At 44.0% G+C, this 19,029-nt stretch overlaps 1 protein-coding gene across 3 annotated transcripts in view; it reads right to left on the reverse strand.

The window, feature by feature from the left end:
- Window positions 1-19,029, reverse strand: part of MAST2 (microtubule associated serine/threonine kinase 2) — a 354,118-nt gene that overhangs the window by 121,241 nt on the left and 213,848 nt on the right. For all 3 annotated transcript variants that reach the window (XM_033915410.1, XM_033915412.1, XM_033915409.1), the window contains 2 exons: window positions 13,419-13,584; window positions 11,724-11,825 (listed from right to left, as the gene is read on the reverse strand). In XM_033915410.1, the coding sequence (XP_033771301.1) occupies window positions 11,724-11,825; window positions 13,419-13,584 (268 nt within the window). The remainder of the gene's footprint in view (window positions 1-11,723; window positions 11,826-13,418; window positions 13,585-19,029) is intronic.

Consider the following 19,029-nt stretch of genomic DNA (forward strand, 5'->3'; position numbering starts at 1 on the left):
AGGGATTCCTTCTGTCTCCTGCCCTGGCCAGGACCGCAAGAACGCACAGCAGCCAATTAGCTAGCGGCTCTGCATGGGCAGGAGTGAAGGTTGCTCCTATCGTGATTCACCACTGGAACACCAGTGCAGAGGGGAGATAAAAGTTGTTTTAAGTTGGCTGGGGCAGAAGATGGGGGAGATCCCTCCTGTTCTGGCCTAACTGGACTTATGATAAGGCATCGGGAAATCTGTAAGGCAACGAGAGGGAGGGGGGGACAGGATACAGAACCTGGCAGGGCAGGAAGGAGGGTGGCTGAGTACAGAGACCGGCAGGGGAGGGAGTGAGGGAGGGGGATGGATGTAGAGTCTGGTGGGGCAGGGAGGGAGGGGGACTGGGTGGAGACTGGTATGGCAGGAGAGGGTGTAAGGGAGGGGGCTGGATGCAGAGCAGGGAGAGAGGGCAAGCAGGGTGCAGAGCCTGGCAGGGCACTACATTTGAATATTAAACCCTGCCCCCGGGTTTATATTTGAGTCAACTTTTTTTCCTTTTTTGGGGGGAAAATGATTACTGTATCTTGGTTTATATTTGGATCGATTTATATTCTATACAGTAGTCAAATTTGTTGATCAGGAACAATGTTTAAATCACTATCAGTTTGGGCTGACAGGCCCATAGTATAGAGTTTTTACTGATGTCTGTGATAGATGCTTTAAGGCAGGGCATGGATAAACATGTAACATACCATATGATTTTGACTGATGTAGATGGTGCATTTGATTCTGTTGACTTAAACCTGTAACTGAGAAAATTAGAAAATGTAGGAATAGGAGGTACTGTACTGCAATGGTTTACATCGTATTTGTTAAACCGTACATTTAGAATGTACAATGGTAGTAAGACATCAAACGAGGCTTCGGTGGGGAGGGATGTACCTCAAGAATCTGCTTTATCAGCGCTTTTAATATTTATGTAGCATCACTGGGGAAAATATTTGAACAATTGCAGGTCTCATACAGACAATATGCTGATGATATGTTATTCTCCTTCCCAGTACATAAGTGGGGGATGGATTTGCAACAGTCCATAAATCATTACATGTTGAAGATAGAAGATTGTATGATAAAGCATGGTTTATGCTGAAATGTGGTAGAAACAGAGCTAATGTTTGTTGGAAGAAGTAGGGAAGAGTTGTGGCCTGATTCCTTAAATGTTTTGGGGGTGACACTACCTGTGAGGAAATAAATTACTGTTCTGGGGTTGTTTTGGATTCAGGCCTGACTATGAAGCTGCAAATAATTAAGACTGTTAAGGCATGTTTTAACCAACTTCATATGCTCCATCATTTGAAATCATTGATCTTGCCTTCTGATTTTCAGACTATTGTGCAGGAGATAGTTCTGTCTAGGTTAGACTATTGTAATGCTCTCTTATCTTGGAATTTCGAAAACAAGAGGGAGAGTGTTACAATTGGTACAAAATGCCACAGTTAGGTTAGTGATGGGAGTTGACAAGATGGCACATATTAAGCCAATTTTGAAGCAATTACATTGGTTACCAGTTGTATTTCGAGTGCAACAAAGTTGTTTCTGTGGTTCACCATCTACCATCAAACACTGTGGTATTTTTGACAAGTTGTGGCACTCTATAAGCTTAATAGATCTTTACGATTTGAAAATCAAAGCTATTAATTCCTATGGCGCAGGGAAATTATGCAGATACTAGAGTGATGATTTTCTGCATTGCTGGTGTTAAAATGTGGAATGCTCTGGTTGGCTAATTGCGAGTGTGTATAAATTGGTTTCGGTTTAAGAAACAGTTAAAAATTCAGCTGTTTGTTACTGCATTTTTGTGACCTATTAGTAGGTATCTGAAGAAAAGAATGTTTGCTATTGTAATCTTACGATTTATTAGGCGACATCTGAAGAAAAGAAATTGTTTAATTATGTAGATTTTATGACATGGTTTGTTTTTATCTTATGTATGTTTTAATTGATGTAAACGGTATAAAAACAAGTTTTAATAAATCTTTATTCATTTTACAAACTTATAATAAGTGTATCAATAAATACAACCATTTGAACTTAGATATAACACTTAATATTCAGCAATAAGTCAAGTTATAAAGTTTATCCCCCTCCCTCCCTCCCAACCCAATCATATTATGTATTAACCACATATACCATTTAATTGATACTTTCTTACCATCCTTACCATTAATAAAAGATCAGAAACTCCCCCCCCCACCCTATCATGATCTTATACTACTAAGTTTTAAATAAATAATGTTAACTAGCGCTAATTAGGATTTGCACTTCCATTTGGCTGCACACTATTCTCTAATACTGGGCACCTCAATCCCATAGCTTACAACTCAAAAGGGGTTTGAACATGGTCAGTTCATAAAGCACAGTTACTTACCGTAACAGGTGTTATCCAGGGACAGCAGGCAGATATTCTTGACTGATGGGTGACGGCACCGACGGAGCCCCGGTACGGACAATTTTAGAGTGATTGCACTCTAAGAACTTGGAAAGTTCTGGTAGGCCGCACCGCGCACGCGTGAGTGCCTTCCCGCCCGACAGAGGCGCGCGGTCCCCAGTTAGGATAAGCCAGCTAAGAAGCCAACCCGGGGAGGTGGGAGGGATGCAAGAATATCTGCCTGCTGTCCCTGGATAACACCTGTTATGGTAAGTAACTGTGCTTTATCCCAGGACAAGCAGGCAGCATATTCTTGACTGATGGGTGATCTCCAAGCTAACAAAAAGAGGGATGGAGGGAAGGTTGGCCATTAGGAAAACAAATTTTGCAAAACAGATTGGCCGAAGTGTCCATCCCGTCTGGAGAATGCATCCAGACAATAGTGAGATGTAAAAGTATGAACTGAGGACCAAGTAGCAGCCTTGCAGATTTCCTCAATAGGAGTGGAACGGAGGAAAGCTACAGATGCTGCCATAGCTCGAACTCTATGGGCCGTAACAGAACCTTCCAGTGTCAGTCCGGTCTGAGCATAACAGAATGAAATGCACGCTGCAAGCCAATTAGACAACGTACGTTTAGAAACAGGACGTCCCAAGTTATTCGGATCGAAGGACAGAAAGAGTTGGGGAACTGATCTGTGTGGTTTCGTACGCTCTAGATAGTAAGCTAGAGCCCTCTTACAATCCAAAGTATGCAGAGCCTGTTCCCCAGAATGAGAGTGAGGTTTCGGAAAGAAGACAGGCAGAACAATGGATTGGTTGAGATGGAATTCAGAGACAACCTTAGGGAGAAACTTTGGATGTGTACGCAGAACCACCTTGTCATGATGAAAGACCGTAAAAGGTGGATCTGCAACTAGTGCATGTAGCTCACTGACCCTCCTGGCAGAGGTAAGAGCAATAAAGAAAAGTACCTTCCAAGTGAGAAACTTGAAAGGAGTGGTAGCCAAAGGTTCAAATGGAGGCTTCATTAAGGCGGAAAGAACCACATTGAGATCCCAGATAACAGGAGGGGCTTTAAGAGGTGGTTTCACATTGAAAAGACCCCGCATGAACCTGGACACTAGGGGATGAGCTGAGAGAAGTTTTCCATGGACCGGCTCATGAAAAGCAGCAATGGCACTGAGGTGGACTCTGATGGAAGAAGACTTAAGGCCAGATTCAGACAAAGAAAGCAAATAATCCAACAATGTCTCCACTGCCAAGGAAGTGAGATCAAGATGATGAAGAAGACACCAGGAAGAAAATCGTGTCCACTTCTGATGGTAACATTGCAGAGTGGCTGGTTTCCTGGAGGCATCTAGAATGGAACGAACAGGCTGAGACAAAAGAGTATCATGAGAGGTCAGCCCGAGAGATACCAAGCTGTCAGGTGCAGAGACTGGAGGTTGGGATGTAGAAGGGTCTCCTGATGCTGTGTAAGCAGAGAAGGAAACAGTGGAAGAAGAAAAGGTTCCCTGGAACTGAGTTGAAGTAGAAGGGAGAACCAATGTTGCCTGGGCCACCTCGGAGCAATCAGAATCATGGTGGTTCGTTCCCTCTTGAGCTTGAACAAGGTTCTTAACATGAGAGGCAGAGGAGGGAAAGCATGCAGGAACAGATTGGACCAGTCGAGGAGAAATGCATCCGCTGCTAGACGGTGAGGAGAGTAGAGTCTGGAGCAGAATAGGGGCAGCTGGTGATTGTGAGGAGCTGCAAAGAGGTCTATCTGAGGAGTGCCCCATTGAGCGAAGATAGACTGTAGAGTGAAAGGATCGAGTGTCCACTCGTGAGGCTGGAGAATTCTGCTGAGCTTGTCCGCTAAGGAATTCTTTTCTCCCTGAATGTAGATAGCTTTCAGAAATAGATGGTGATTTATGGCCCAAGTCCAGATCTTCTGGGCTTCCTGGCACAAGAGGCGAGAGCCTGTCCCACCCTGCTTGTTGATGTAGTACATTGCAACCTGATTGTCTGTGCACAGAAGGAGAACTTGAGGAAAGAGAAGATGTTGGAAGGCCTTGAGGGCATAAAACATCGCTCTGAGTTCCAGGAAATTGATGTGATGCTTCTTTTCCTGGGCTGTCCAAAGGCCTTGAGTTTGGAATTCGTTCAAATGAGCTCCCCAGGCATAAGGGGAGGCGTCGGTGGTGATGACTAGTTGATGAGGAGGTAGATGGAGCAGAAGACCTCTGGAAAGATTTGAGGATATCAACCCCATTGTAGAGACTGACGAAGAGATGATGTGACAGATATGTGACGTGAGCAAGGATCCATCGCTTGGGACCACTGGGTAGCTAGGGTCCATTGAGGAGTGCGCAGGTGAAGACGTGCGAAGGGTGTGACATGAACTGTGGAGGCCATATGACCCAAGAGTATCATCATTTGCTTGGCAGAGATGGAAAGTTGTAGAAGCACCTGCTGACACAGATATTGAAGCGTTTGAAGACGGTTGGATGGCAGGAACGCTCTCATGAGGACTGTGTCCAAGACAGCTCCAATGAATTGAAGTCTCTGAGTGGGGATGAGATGAGATTTGGGTAGATTGATCTCGAACCCCAAAAGTTGAAGAAACCTGATGGTTTGGTTGGTGGCCAGGAGAACAGTCTGAGATGAATTGGCCTTTATCAACCAGTCGTCCAGGTAAGGAAAGACCTGAAGGTGGTGAGATCGTAGAAAGGCAGCCACCACAATCAGACATTTGGTGAATACTCTTGGAGAGGAGGCAAGACCGAAGGGCAGCACCTTGTATTGGTAATGACAACGATTGATCATGAAGCGTAGGTACTGTCTGGAGGCCAGATTGACCGGTATATGAGTGTATGCTTCTTTGAGATCGAGAGAACATAGCCAGTCGCCTTGATTGAGAAGAGGGTAAAGAGTGGCCAGAGAAAGCATTTTGAATTTCTCCTTGACCAAGCATTTGTTTAGATCGCGAAGATCTAGAATGGGTCTTAGATCTCCTGTCTTTTTGGGAACTAGAAAATAACGGGAGTAGAATCCCTGGCCTCTCTGATCTAGAGGAACTTCCTCTATGGCGTTCAGAAGGAGGAGGGATTGAACCTCTTGAAGAAGGAGGGAAGACCGAGGAGTGTTGAAAGCAGACTCTCTTGGCAGACTTTGGGCAGGAGGTGACTGAAAGTTGAGAGAGTAGCCGTGGCGGATGATGTTGAGGACCCACAGGTCCGAGGTGATGATTTCCCAACGGCTTATGAAATGTATAAGGCGTCCTCCTATGGGCTGTGGAAGATGAGTAGAAGGAGGAAGATTGGCTATGTCCAGGAGAACCAAGTCAAAAGGGTTGAGTAGGTTTTTGTGAAGGAGGAGGTTTCACCTGCTGCTGTTGCTGAGCCTGTCTAGCAGCTGGTCTTTGTTGTCTCTGACGTCTAGGCTGTTGTGTAGTCTGTGGCAGAGGACGAGCCACAAATCTTCGTTGGTAGGCCGAGTGCTGACGAAAAGGCCTGGTAGGTGGAGTTGCTTTCTTAGTTTTAAGAAGAGTGTCCCACCGAGTTTCATGAGCCGAGAGCTTTTGAGTAGTGGAATCCATGGAATCTCCAAACAGCTCATCCCCCAAACAAGGTGCGTTGGCTAGCCGGTCCTGATGATTGACATCAAGTTCGGAAACTCGAAGCCAGGCTAGCCGTCGCATGGCTACTGACATAGCTGTGGCTCTGGAGGTCAGTTCAAAAGTGTCATAGATTGATCTAACCATGAACTTACGAAGCTGCAAAAGAGAGGAACAAGTTTGGTGAAAAACAGATTTCTTCCGGTCAGGGAGATATTTCTCGAAAAGAGCCAGATTCTGTATAAGCTGCTTTAGATAGAATGAGAAATGGAATGCGTAATTTCCTGACCGGTTGGCCAACATCGCATTCTGATACAGCCTTTTTCCAAACTTGTCCATGGATTTACCCTCTCTGCCAGGAGGGACTGAGGCATACACACTAGCCCCCTTAGACTTTTTGAGTGTGGACTCAACTAAAAGGGACTCATGAGGTAGTTGGGGCTTGTCAAACCCAGGAATGGGAATGACCTTATACAAAGAGTCCAATTTGCGGGGAGCTCCAGGTACAGTTAAAGGGGATTCTAAATTTTTATAAAAGGTCTCTCTCAAGATATCATGGAGAGGTAACTTAAGATATTCCTTTGGAGGCTGGTCAAAATCCAATGCATCTAGAAAAGCCTTGGATTTCTTTGACTCAGCCTCCAAGGGGATGGAGAGAGAATCACACATTTCCTTCAAAAAGGAAGAAAAAGAGGACACATCTGATCTAGAGGAAGGTCCCAAAGCAGAAGGGTCCTCATCACCAGAGGAGCATTCCCCTTCAGAAAGGAGAGGATCCTCTGAATCACCCCACAAATCAGAATCTCGAACTTGAAAACTCTGGTCCCGAGATTCTGGTGTGGAGGGTTCTAGGTGACGAGATTTGCGAAGCGATTTCCCTGACCTGATCGACTCGGTACCGGGAGATGTCACTGGATGCACCGGAGCCGAAGTCTGTACAGCCTGATGGTGAGCTCTCGGCTCCGGTGCAAGAACCGGCATGGAGACCGAGGAAGCAGATTGTACCGGTACCGACAAAGTGGAAGCGGATAAAATAGGGCGTTTCACTGTCGGTACCGGTGGCTCAGACCGGACCGGGACCGGAAGGCTCGGTGCCAAGAGTGAAGGAAGAAGGTGTTGCAACTGTTCTTTAAGCTGCACTTGCAGAACAGCAGCTATACGTTCTTCAAGTGAGGGCACCGGTACCGCCTTTTTCTTCTGCGGTACCTGCGGTGCTGCTCTACGCCCCGAGGATGAGGAACCCGATGTCGAGGGGCTCACCTCTATTGGGGCGGAGCACTTCCGTGGGCGCCTCGAGGTCGGCAGGATTGGGCTCGCTGCCACCGAGACCGGAGGACGCTCCAACGGGGAAGGCTTCTTAGCCGGCTTACCTGAAGGAGTCGACGCCGACGCGGTATCGCGTGGCGTCGATGAGGTGGGTGCCGACTGCGCCGGAGCCGATGTCGGTGCCGTAGAGTCAGACATTTCGGCACCAAAAAGCAATCTCTGTTGGATTTGATGATTTTTCAGAGTTCGCTTTTTTAAAGTCGCACAGCGGGTGCAGGTAGACGCTCGATGGTCGGGACCAAGACACTGTAGACACCAATTATGTGGGTCGGTGAGTGAAATTGGTCGTGCACACCGCTGGCACTTCTTGAACCCGGGTTGAGGGGGCATGAATGTAAAAACGGCTTCAGCCAAATCGAAGGCCGAGGCCTCGATGGTGGCAAAGGGCCCCGCCGGGGCGAATTCGAAAAAAGAAGAAAAAAACAAATGTTTTTTTTTTTTTTTTAAAGAAAAGAAAAAAGGAAGGAAACAATATTTCCTTCACGAGTTTACGCGAGCGGGAAGAATCAAAAAGATTTTCTCACAACAGCCGTTGAGAGAAACGCGTCTTCTTAGCTCCGCGGAAACTAAGAAACTGGGGACCGCGCGCCTCTGTCGGGCGGGAAGGCACTCGCGCGTGCGCGGTGCGGCCTACCAGAACTTTCCAAGTTCTTAGAGTGCAATCACTGTAAAATTGTCCGTACCGGGGCTCCGTCGGTGCCGTCACCCATCAGTCAAGAATATGCTGCCTGCTTGTCCTGGGATAAAGTAGGGTACAGTGTTATAGAATAATGGGTCTCTGCACCCATCTGGTCACCAAGATTTATACCAGGTTTCAGCAGATGTAAATCTGGTGCCCTGAGCTGGGCACAGAAAACGTCACTAAGTACTATTCTATAACGAGAACACACCCTTTATATAGAAATTAGCACCAAACTTTTCTGGTGCCCATTTTTGGGCACAATTTATAGAACTCCTACCTACGGGCCCCTTTTGCAAAGCTGCAGAAGCAAGCCCCAGTGTAGCAAATGCAACGCAGCCCATAGGAACTGAATGGGCTGTGTCACATTAACAACTCTAAATTTGTAACAGTAATAAAATCATAAGGAGAAGATAAGTAAAAAGGATCAGAGTGTGTGGCACAGTGGTTAAAGCTACAGCTTCAGCACCCTGAGCAAATCACTTAATCTCCCCATTGTCCCAGGTACATTAGATAGATTGTGAGCCCACCGGGACAGACAGGGAAAAATGCTTGAGTACCTGAATAAATTCATGTAAACCGTTCTGAGCTCACCTGGGAGAACGGCATAGAAAATTGAATAAATAAATAAAAATAAACTTTGTTTTATCCATATTAAGTTTCAGATGAATAGAAATAGCCATGTTCACAATGACATCATATCAATCCCAAATACAAGTTGTAACATCAGGCAAAGAGTGACCAAAGGAATCATTAAAGAAATATTAGCAGCATATGTACAAGAATGTATTCCTAAGCATTTAAGTTTTTGATTAAATGTAGCTATCACAAGATTAAAAAGAATTGTAGATAAGGGGAGCCCTGTGGTACTCAACATTCTAGAGCTCATGAACTTGAGATCTCATTTTCCCATTTTGCCCTATATGATCTAACACTAAGAAAATCCTTAAATCAAGTGAGGTCCCTAACTGAGGATTCCACCTGTACTTAGAAGATGAAGCAGTATATTAAGATTTACCAGGCCAAATGAAGCCGATGGATCAAACTATAAAAGCATTACTTGATCGCCAAGGGATAGTTGTTCCCTAATGCCATTTGATAATGCTCACAAGAAGGTTTCTATACTATAACCTTTGCAAAAGGTGGATTGACTGTCAAATAAGACATTAGGTTTTTACCTTGACAATATCTTTCCGAGTAGATAGTGATGGTATGCTGAACCATAGGGTTGCTCATCTATGTTCGCGAGCACAGTATATCTCCTCCTTCTCAGCAATCTCTACTGCCCTCTTCAGTTTGTACCGAAGCTGGTGAAGTCATACAGAAGACAGGAGAAGAAGGGGTACAGGGAATACCCCAAAACCAGGTGTCTGATCTGCTCATATGAATTTAAAACAAACACTGAAATAACCGTTGGTAGTTAAAACATTAACAAGCCTCTGAGAGGAACAATGAATGTGAGAAAATACAAGTTAAACAAGAAACATAAACAGGCTAAACATTTATGGAGCTCAACCATGCCTCATTTGTAATCATAGGTAATGGTGGACTAGAAATCACTAATGTAATATACACAGACTCTTCATAATCCAATAGTCTGACTGACAGTAAAATCCTAGCTATGAAGATGACCTTTAAGTCAGAAAGCAGGCACATCGGATAAATTGCTGGGAAGGGGGTTCAGCATGCTATCTCTATCTATGAAACTCATTGGTTACCTCCAATTGTGGAATGCACTTCCCAATTGTGGAATGCACTTCCAGAAGCAGTTCATCAGATTACAACATTTCTATCTTTTCGTAAGTGCCTGAAGGCACATTTCAAGGAGGCTTTTTGTAGAATATGATGTGATGACATTGTTATGAAAACTGTAGTTTTAATGAGTATGGCCATATATTATGCATATATTTTTTTTGTAATCCACACAGATTTTTGGATGTGCAGGATATAAATGTTTTAAATACATAAATAAATAGGACTCTCCTGACATCCAAAAACCTTTAAGGCCTTGTCTATCTTCTTGGACCCTGTGGGGTGAAATGCTGGCAACCTAACCACTTGGTTGACATGAAACACCGAAACGACCTTAGGTAGGAAGAAGGGAACCATATGCAAGGTTATTCCTGCTTCCCTGAACCTGAGGAATAGCTCTCTGCATGACAAAGCCTGCAATTCTGAGACTCTCCTGGCAGAAGAAATTGCCACCAAAAGACTGCTTTGACCGTCATATCCATGAAGGAGGCCTCTTGTAAAGGCTCAAATGGGGCTCTGCTGAGTTTCTCTAAAACTATACTAAGGTTTCAGGATGGAAACGGGTCTCAAATCGGGGGCCATAGTCTTATAGCGCCCTTCAGGAACCTTACTATTTCAGGATCTTCTAGGGCAAATGGCCCCTGCAAAAGCAAGTCTGAATGTACCTGGAGTCTGAGACTTTCTTCCTTTTGTATTAGTACGAGATCCGCATACCACAGAAGCCTGGGCCAATCTGATGCTGTGTGATGTGCTATTTGACGGATCACCTGGCCTATCTTGGACCAGGGGGGAAACATGTACAGTAGCCCTGTCTCTGGTCATTGTTGAACCAGGGCATCTAGCCCTGCACTTCCAGGGTTATATCTTCAGCTGAAGAACCGATTGCGTTTTTGATTTTTGCAGTCATCATGAGGATTTTTCTTTAATACGAGAGGGGGGGGGAGGGTGTCCAATTGACCCTTTGGGATTTTTGCAGGTAGGGCTCATGATTTCCTGACTTTCCTGTCAGTGCCTGAGCTATCATCTGCTAAAGGGAAATCTTTCCCAATGGTCCTTTTCCAATATTTCTTAAGAAAATACTGAAAAGAACTAGACCAAACATCAATTCCTGTGGCATGTAACTAGTAACTAAATAAATAACTTCACATTTCTCAACATAAATTCTACTCATCAGTATCCTTTGTGCCCCTTCCACTGAAGGGTTTCTAATCCTGTCCCATCTATATCACTCTGATTCAACCCTCTGATCACCCAGTCAAAGAAATTGTTTAGATTAGTCTGACAAGACTTATGTACTAGTAAATTCATGCTAACTCTGATCCTGTAACCCACTGGATTCCAGAAAGTACGCTACCCTCTCTTTTAGCAATAATTCCATTAATTTACTTATCACAGACTCCCGTCTTACTGCCACTTTTCTGGATTTCTGTATTCCAAATGCATGATGATGCAAGGTTTTGTAACAAAAGAAAACTGTCAAGCACTTGACCACTTCTTGTTCTAAGATGACTTTTCAATTTGCTTATCTTTCTCAGGGGTCTCTACAGTTTTCAATAGACAGCCATGAAACACTGAAAACACAATGTAGCCAGAAGATTACCTAGGACCAGAGCTTTTCCCTGTGTGACTGCTGTCAGTTTGGGAAAAGAAATAATAAAACATGCATGTCCTTCCATCATTCCTTTGAAGACCTCCCCCCACCCAATCTTGGTATTCTCATAGTTACTTTTAGATTTGATGACTAAGGAGTCACAATATTTAAACTCACCTAATACAGGCCATAGCTTTAAAATGTAGCTTAGTATATGTTTATCTAAAGCAAAATGTTGTTAATGTGCTTTCAGAAAAGTGTAAAGTATAATCCTCTGGTATCATAACCAAAATCGGTTCCCAGTATTATTCGTACAGAAAAACTTCTCTTTAAATGGAGATAGGTAACCCCAGGAATAAAGAAAAAAATATGAATACCTGTCCCAAGTCTATCTAGAGGGTTCTGGTGGAGAAGTCTGGATATTAGGTCTTGTGCATCTGGAGGTAATGCATCATCACCATCTGGCCATGCAATTTCATCTGCCAAAATAAAAGAAATTTCCTGCACTGGTGGAAAGATATATAAAGATTAAACAACAACAGACCAAAATGCAGCTAACAGATGGAAAAATTATTGTAGGAGGAATATTTTCAACCTGTATTGTATACAAAGCACGTAGGCTATTTAGTCCGCATACACTGCATTAGCTCTGAAAAGGACACATCTTAAGTTCTTTCCCTTCAAAAATGAGCAAGTGTAAAGAGTAAATATCCACATACTTTATGCTTATTATTTGTGTGGGTGGCTGAATGGAAGAAAAAGTAGTATGTGTATTTCCAGAAATTCCATGCATGTGATGTATTTGCTCTTCCAGCCTAAACCCAACTCTTAATGCAGCTAATAAATGTGCATTACAGAAGCTGTGCCTATTTTATCCATATTTTAGTAGGGTAATTTTCAAGATTTAATATTTACACAGGTTAAAAAAAAAGGTTTAACTCACGATCACTAAGGCCTGAAAACTGCTCCTCTGAATGCAACTGTGTTCCTTCACAAAATGCATATTTTTAAAGACAGTCATTTGACTTATGACAGAGGGTGCATCTAGCTTCAGATTACATTTTTACTCGAGGGATTTGGGTTTGTTTTTTTTTAAAAGGCATCTGATTTTAGAGAGCAAGTAGGCATCTACTTAGGTGCCATATCATGAAGGTGCCTATATGTTTATAAAATATTAGCGTAAACATCAGAAGTTTCACCTATCTCTTGATGATGTAGACATTGAAACCTGTTGTCAAGCCTAGTGCATTGCATAATTTGTGCTTGTATTTGTGAATTCCACCAATGATCTGCTCATACTCCACCCCATACATGCCAACTGGCAAAGTATACAGCATCTTTTACACTGGCTGGTGTTTTAAAAGAGGCCACATACATATAAAAATGATTTAAAAAGTACTTCTCTGTGTAGTTTTCCAGAAAACTAGCCACAGAAAGAGCAAGTATATGTGACTGTGTGCACTGTATACTTTCAGCAAAATTCAAAGCGCAGGCATGTATGCACTTTCACTTTTAGAGCAGCAATGGCCACAGGAAAAAGTAGGGTTATCAGATGTCCGGGAAAACTCAGACATGTCCTCTTTTTACAGGACTGTCCGGGTTCCCAGACGGACTTTCCAAAATCTGGCAGTATGTCTGGGTTTTGGAAAGCCCAACCAGCTCCAGCTGCATCTGGAGGGCCTCTGAGCATGCGCGGATGAAGCTTTGAGGGGGTGGAGCTGGAGTGGAATAGGGCAGGACTTGAGGCAGAACTGGGTAAGGCTGGAAGCAGAACAAGGAAAGGATGGGGCAGAACCGGGGGAAGGGGCATGCGTCCAGGTTTGAGAGACTCCAAATATGGTAACCTTAGCAAAAAAAGCCTATTCACTTTGGCTAACACAGAGATTGAACATTTTCTCAGTATGTAAGGAACCAAAAGTCATTATTTTGGACAGGATGTGCCAGATTCTGAAAAGGTTTATTGCAATGATTAAAACTGAAGCATTACTTTTAACTAGAAAGCATTACTTTTAACTAGAAAACAATGAATAAGCATTTCAGTACAGGTTAAACTAAAATTCTAATCTACATACCACTGATCACTTGTCCAAATAGCTCCTCTGGTGTGTCTCCAAAAAAGGGGACACAGCCAACCAAGAATTCATACAGGATAACTCCCATGGCCCACCAGTCTACAGGTTTTCCAAAGCCCTGACGTAGGATCACTTCAGGCGCGATATATTCTGGGGTGCCACAGACCTGAAGAGCAACACAAAGATGTTATAAAGCATAGACTGCAACAAACCTCCTTGTTGCTCTGCTTATTTATTACTTAAGACACTTATGACTTGCTTAAAACTACACAGGTCAAACAAAAAAGTCAAGGAAGGTGTCCTTTCAACCAATAATAAAGTCTTTATTTGAAATGATGGTCCCAACAAGGATCCCTGTTTCGGCGTATAGAAAAACGCCTTCCTCAGGGGACACTTATGCTTGAAAGATGCTGGAAACAAAAAACACTTTCCTTGACTTTTTTGTTTGACTGTCTGTACTTTAAGACAAGGTGTTCCTCTGTCTTTTTGTTTGCTAAAACTACATGGGAAACATAAAACATATACACTAAAATTGACACAGTTGACAAATCAGATGCTTCATTATCATCCCTTCTCACAGCCCAGACAGATGGGAGGCAGAGCAAGAAATGCTAATGAGGCTCTCTAGATAAACTCTCACGGGAACAGACTGACTACCCGAAGGTTCAGGAATGATGTGTCTGTTGCACTAGAAACTTGGTTATTTGTGTGATCTCCATTCTTTCCAGACAAACATTTTTCTAGCAATAGCCATAACATACGCTCCAGGCTTTGTACTTTGCACAGTTGATGAAACTTATCAAATATGAGCACAATCCTCATTATGCACATTGATCCAGCTATGGGAAGACAATCAAATTCTAGACATTTTGATTTTGGTGGACCAGAATGGGACCATTCATCGCAGCCCTTTAAGAGCTGTCAGTTAAGAGTGACCCTTTTACCAGTGCCATTCAGCACAGCCCTTTCATCACGAGATTGGTCAGCATTGCTCTTTCAGCGCAAGACTGTTCAGTGCTGCCCTTCATGCTGGATCGGGAGGGGGGGGGGGGGAGTATTGCTGGATTGAGGTGGAATACTGATAGGGGTGTGGAGGCACTGCACCCCCACCACATATGATGGTTCAAGGGTGTGTGTGTGGGTGCCTCCCCACTACATGCACCACAGAGAAATGCTGATGGGGGTGGGCCATCACCCCTCCCTCTACCACATATTACAGATGAGTGCCGATGGGGGAATTGCCCTCCCATCACACACGCTACAAATGAATCCTGATGGGGGTGTGGGAGGGGTATTGTCCCCCACCACATGCAGACTGGATCTGGGAGAATGGACGCTGTCTGACTACTGAACCGTGAGAAAGAAGGTCTGACTGCACCCACAATCTGAGACCTGCGCCTCTCTGAAAATGCACTAGATTTGCATACCACAATGTGCATGGCCAATCTGGTGCCACAAGAATGACTTTTCCCAGATGGCCTGCAATCCTGTGGAGTATCCACCCTATCATAGGCCATGGAGGAAACACATACAAGAGCTCATTCTTTGGCCATGACTGAACCAGAGCGTCCAGTCCTGCATTTCCAGGCTCAGATCTTCGACTGAAGAAGCAGTCTGCCTTGTTTCTTGCTGACACTATCAGATCAAACACTGGCCAACCCCAGTGATGAGGGGAGATATGACTGAAATCGACAAAATCCTGAGTGGAGTAGAACGGGTACAAGTAGATCGATTTTTCACTCCATCAAAAATGATAAAGACAATGAAGTTACAGGGAAATACTTTTAAAACCAATAGGAGGAAATATTTTTTCACTCAGAGAACAGTTAAGCTCTAAACGCATTGCCAGAGGTTGTGGTAAGAGCAGTTAATGTAGCTGGTTTTAAGTAAGGTTTGGACAAGTTCCTGGAGGAAAAGTCCATAGTCCGCTATTGAGAAAGACATGGGGGATGCCATTGTTTGCCCGGAATCAGCAGGATAGAATATTGCTACTCCTTCGGTTTTGGCCAGGTACTAGGGATCTGGATTAGCCACCGTGAAAACGGGCTACTGGGCTTGATGGACCATTGGTCTGACCCAGTAAGGCTATTCTTATGTTCTTATATAACAAAGTCTTGGCAGGCTGTGGCAAACAGTGCCCATTCTCCCGGATCCAGTCTGCTGAGAAATTAGGTCTGGACGTTGACCACTCCTGCTACATGCACTATCGAAAAAGACTGAAGATGACACTCTGCCCACTGGAAAAGACAGCAGGACTCCAGACTCAGCTGCACTCTTGGTGCCTCCCTTATGATTGACATACAACATCGTGGTAGGACTGTCCGAGAAGACTCGGACTGTTTGTCCCTCCAGAATTCTCCAGAACATGCAAAGCCAATCGAATGGCTTGAAGCTCCAATTTGTTGATCAACCACTTCCTTTGGAAGGCTGATCAATGCCCCAGGATCAGGCATCAGTTGCAGTGAGCCCCCCAGCCAAACAGGCTGGCTTCAGTTGCCACAGAGCTATTCTGAGAGACTTGCCACCAGCTCATATTTGCCCGGGCATCTGGAGTCCAGCAGAGCACTTTGGAGAGGACGCGGGACCACATCTATCATGGCTGCCATGGAGCCAGGATTTGGAGGTAATGCCACGTGGATGGAGCTGGCTTGGCCAAAAAGTTGGTTATCTGGGTACAAAACTTCTGTCTGCATGCCTCTAGAAGAAACACAACCTTCTGTCATGTTGAAGAAAACTCCCAGATATTCCATGGATTGGGACAGAACCAGATGGTTCTTTTGGAAATTCACTATCCAACCCAGGCTCTGCAGGACCCAGACAAGATGAGCCACAGCTTGCTCTTCTTCCAAGAATGACGGAGCTCTGATCAGCCAGTCGTCCAAGTATGGATGCACCTGCAATCCTATCCTGTGTAAATGTGTAACTACCACTACTATCACCTTGGTGAACGTGAAAGGTGCTGTCGCCAGCCCAAAGGAAACAGCGGAAAACTGGCAATGGTTCACCAGGACATGAAATCTCAGGAACTTTCTGTGTTTTGGAAAGATGGGAACATGCAGGTAGGCCTCTGTCAAATCCGGAGAGGCCAGAAATTCCCCTGGCTCCACAGTCACTATAACTGGACTGCACTATCTCCATATGAAAGCATGGAACTTTGAGAGCTACAATGTTTGTAAGAACCATAATGGGTCTCCAATCTTCTGAGCCTTTCTTGAGCACTATGGAGTATTTGGAGTATCTGTCTGAGCCTGAATTCTTGGGTGGCATGGTCTCTATGGACTGAATATCTAACAACCTCTGAACAGTAGCCATGACCTTGCTTGCCTTCTCTGGTTGCCTTGCTATGGAGTCCACAAACCAGTCTGTTAAGAGCTAGCCAAATTTGAACAATCTCCAGCACCCAATGGTCTGATGAGATCTGCACCCAAGCCACCGCATAATCTGAGAGTTGCCCCCTTATCTTCTGGGGAACGACTCCGGACCTGGCATCATTGTGCTTTCTTGGAGGCTGAAGCAGGATGAGAACCAGAGGCTTGGTTCCGCCTGGGTCCTGAGAATCTCTGTCTTGATCCCTGGTAGGATCTCCAAAAGGAGGTTCCTCTTGAGTACTTCCGAAAGCGCCAGGAACCACGAAAATTAGACCATCTGGAGTCTCTCAAGGCTTGTGGTCTGCTGTCAGGTAGAGAATTTGGCCAACAATCTGCTACGCTGGACATGAGATCGTCCAACCCCTTTCAAAACAACATTTGTCCCTTGAAAGGAAGTCTGCAAAGCTTTGGAGGTGGAATCTCCTGCCCATTGCTTGATCCAGTGCATTCTGCGGGCTGAGAAAGAATTAGCCGATACTTTGCTCATTACTCTGATGATATTGTAGAGAACACTGGCCATGTAATTCACTCCTGCTAACAGGGGCTGGGGCAAAGGCTCGCCCTCCGCAAACACAAGCCCCTGTAACTTGGTATGACAGGTGCATGTCACAAACGAAGCAACTGCAGCTACTTTGATTCCCAAGACAAGCACTTCAAATTGTCTTTTAAGGAACACATCTACTCTGTGATCCTGTATATCCTTTAATGCCACGCCTTCCTCACTTGGCAGAGATGTGCATTTGGTTATAATACTAATAATAACTTTATTTTTCTATACCACCATAGTCAAACTAACTTCTAGGCGGTTAACATAGAAAGAAGGCTGGACAATCAGCGAATTACAAAATGCAAGAAGAAGGATGTTACATAGTAAATTGGAGAAGCAGGGGGAAAGAATATATGAGAGAAGAGAGATGTTACATAATACATTGGAGTTGAAAGGGGAAAGAATACCCGAGAGAGGTCATCTGATTAAGTAAGGAATTTGTCAAATAGAGCGGTTTTAATTGATTTTCGGAATGTGTTGTAGGTCTGTCTGGCTTTATTTATGAGGTTTCCCATCCAGGATTGCTGTCTGTTTGCTTGGAACATGAAGGTTCTGTCTAGGAAGGATTTGTGATCTTTGGGTATGCAAAGATGTTTTTGTTTCTGGCTGTACGTGTGGGGTTGTGTAGAGTGAAGTGTGTTTGCAGGTAGGAAGGTGCTAGGTCCCAGACTTGTTTGAAGCAGATACATGCAAATTTGAACAGTATTCATGCCTCCACTGGTAGCCAGTGTAATTTTTTGTAATAGGGGCTAATGTGGTCTTTTTTTCTCAGTCCGAAGATCAAGCGAACTGCAGTGTTTTGTATTAATCTTAATTTTTGTACTGTTTTTTTTGGGATACCCAGGTAGGCAATGTTGCAGTAATCTAGTGTAGATAGAATCAGCAACTGCACCAGTAATCTGAAGGATGTTATGTCAAAGAATTTTTTAATAGTCCTTAGCTTCCACAGCGTGTAAAAGCATTTCTTCACCAGTAGGTTTGTGTGGTCAGTCATGGTTAAGTGAGTATCTAGAGTGATGCCCAGTATTTTTATGGTTTTGGCAATTGGATATTCATAGCCATTTATTTTTAATGATGTTTTCGTTATTTTGTCGTTGCGGCTTGCCAAAAAGACTTTTGTTTTCTCTGTGTTTAGTTTTAGTTTGAAGCTGGTGGTCCATTTTTCGATTTCTATCATTGTGTGTGAGAGATTATCTATAGTTTCATTTGTGATGTCATTTAAGGGGATTAGGATGGATATATCGTCTGCGTATATATAGTGTTTTAAGTTTAATTTTTGTAGTAGGTGACCTAAGGATGCGAGGTAGATGTTGAATAATGTGGGTTAGAGGGGAGCCTTGGGGCACCCCTGATGGGTTTTTCCATGAGTTGGAATAATTTCCGTTGCTGGTTACTCGGTAAGATCTGTTTGTTAGGAATTCTTGGAACCATTTCATTACCTTTCCCGAGATTCCTATTGCGTCCAGTCATAGTAGCATGATTTCGTGGTCTACTAGGTCGAACGCACTGCTAAGGTCAAGTTGCAGAATCAATGCGCTTTTGCTTTTGCTGAAAAGATCATAGAGGTGGTTTAGTATGGAAGCTATGACTTTTTCTGTGCTGTATCCTTTCCTGAAGCCTGATTGGTGTTCACTGAGGGTGTTAAATTTGTCTAGGTAGTCTGTTAGTTGTAGGTTGACCAATCCTTCTTGTAGCT

This window comes from Geotrypetes seraphini, chromosome 12 (assembly GCF_902459505.1).
Source record: "Geotrypetes seraphini chromosome 12, aGeoSer1.1, whole genome shotgun sequence".
Classification (NCBI taxonomy): domain Eukaryota; kingdom Metazoa; phylum Chordata; class Amphibia; order Gymnophiona; family Dermophiidae; genus Geotrypetes; species Geotrypetes seraphini.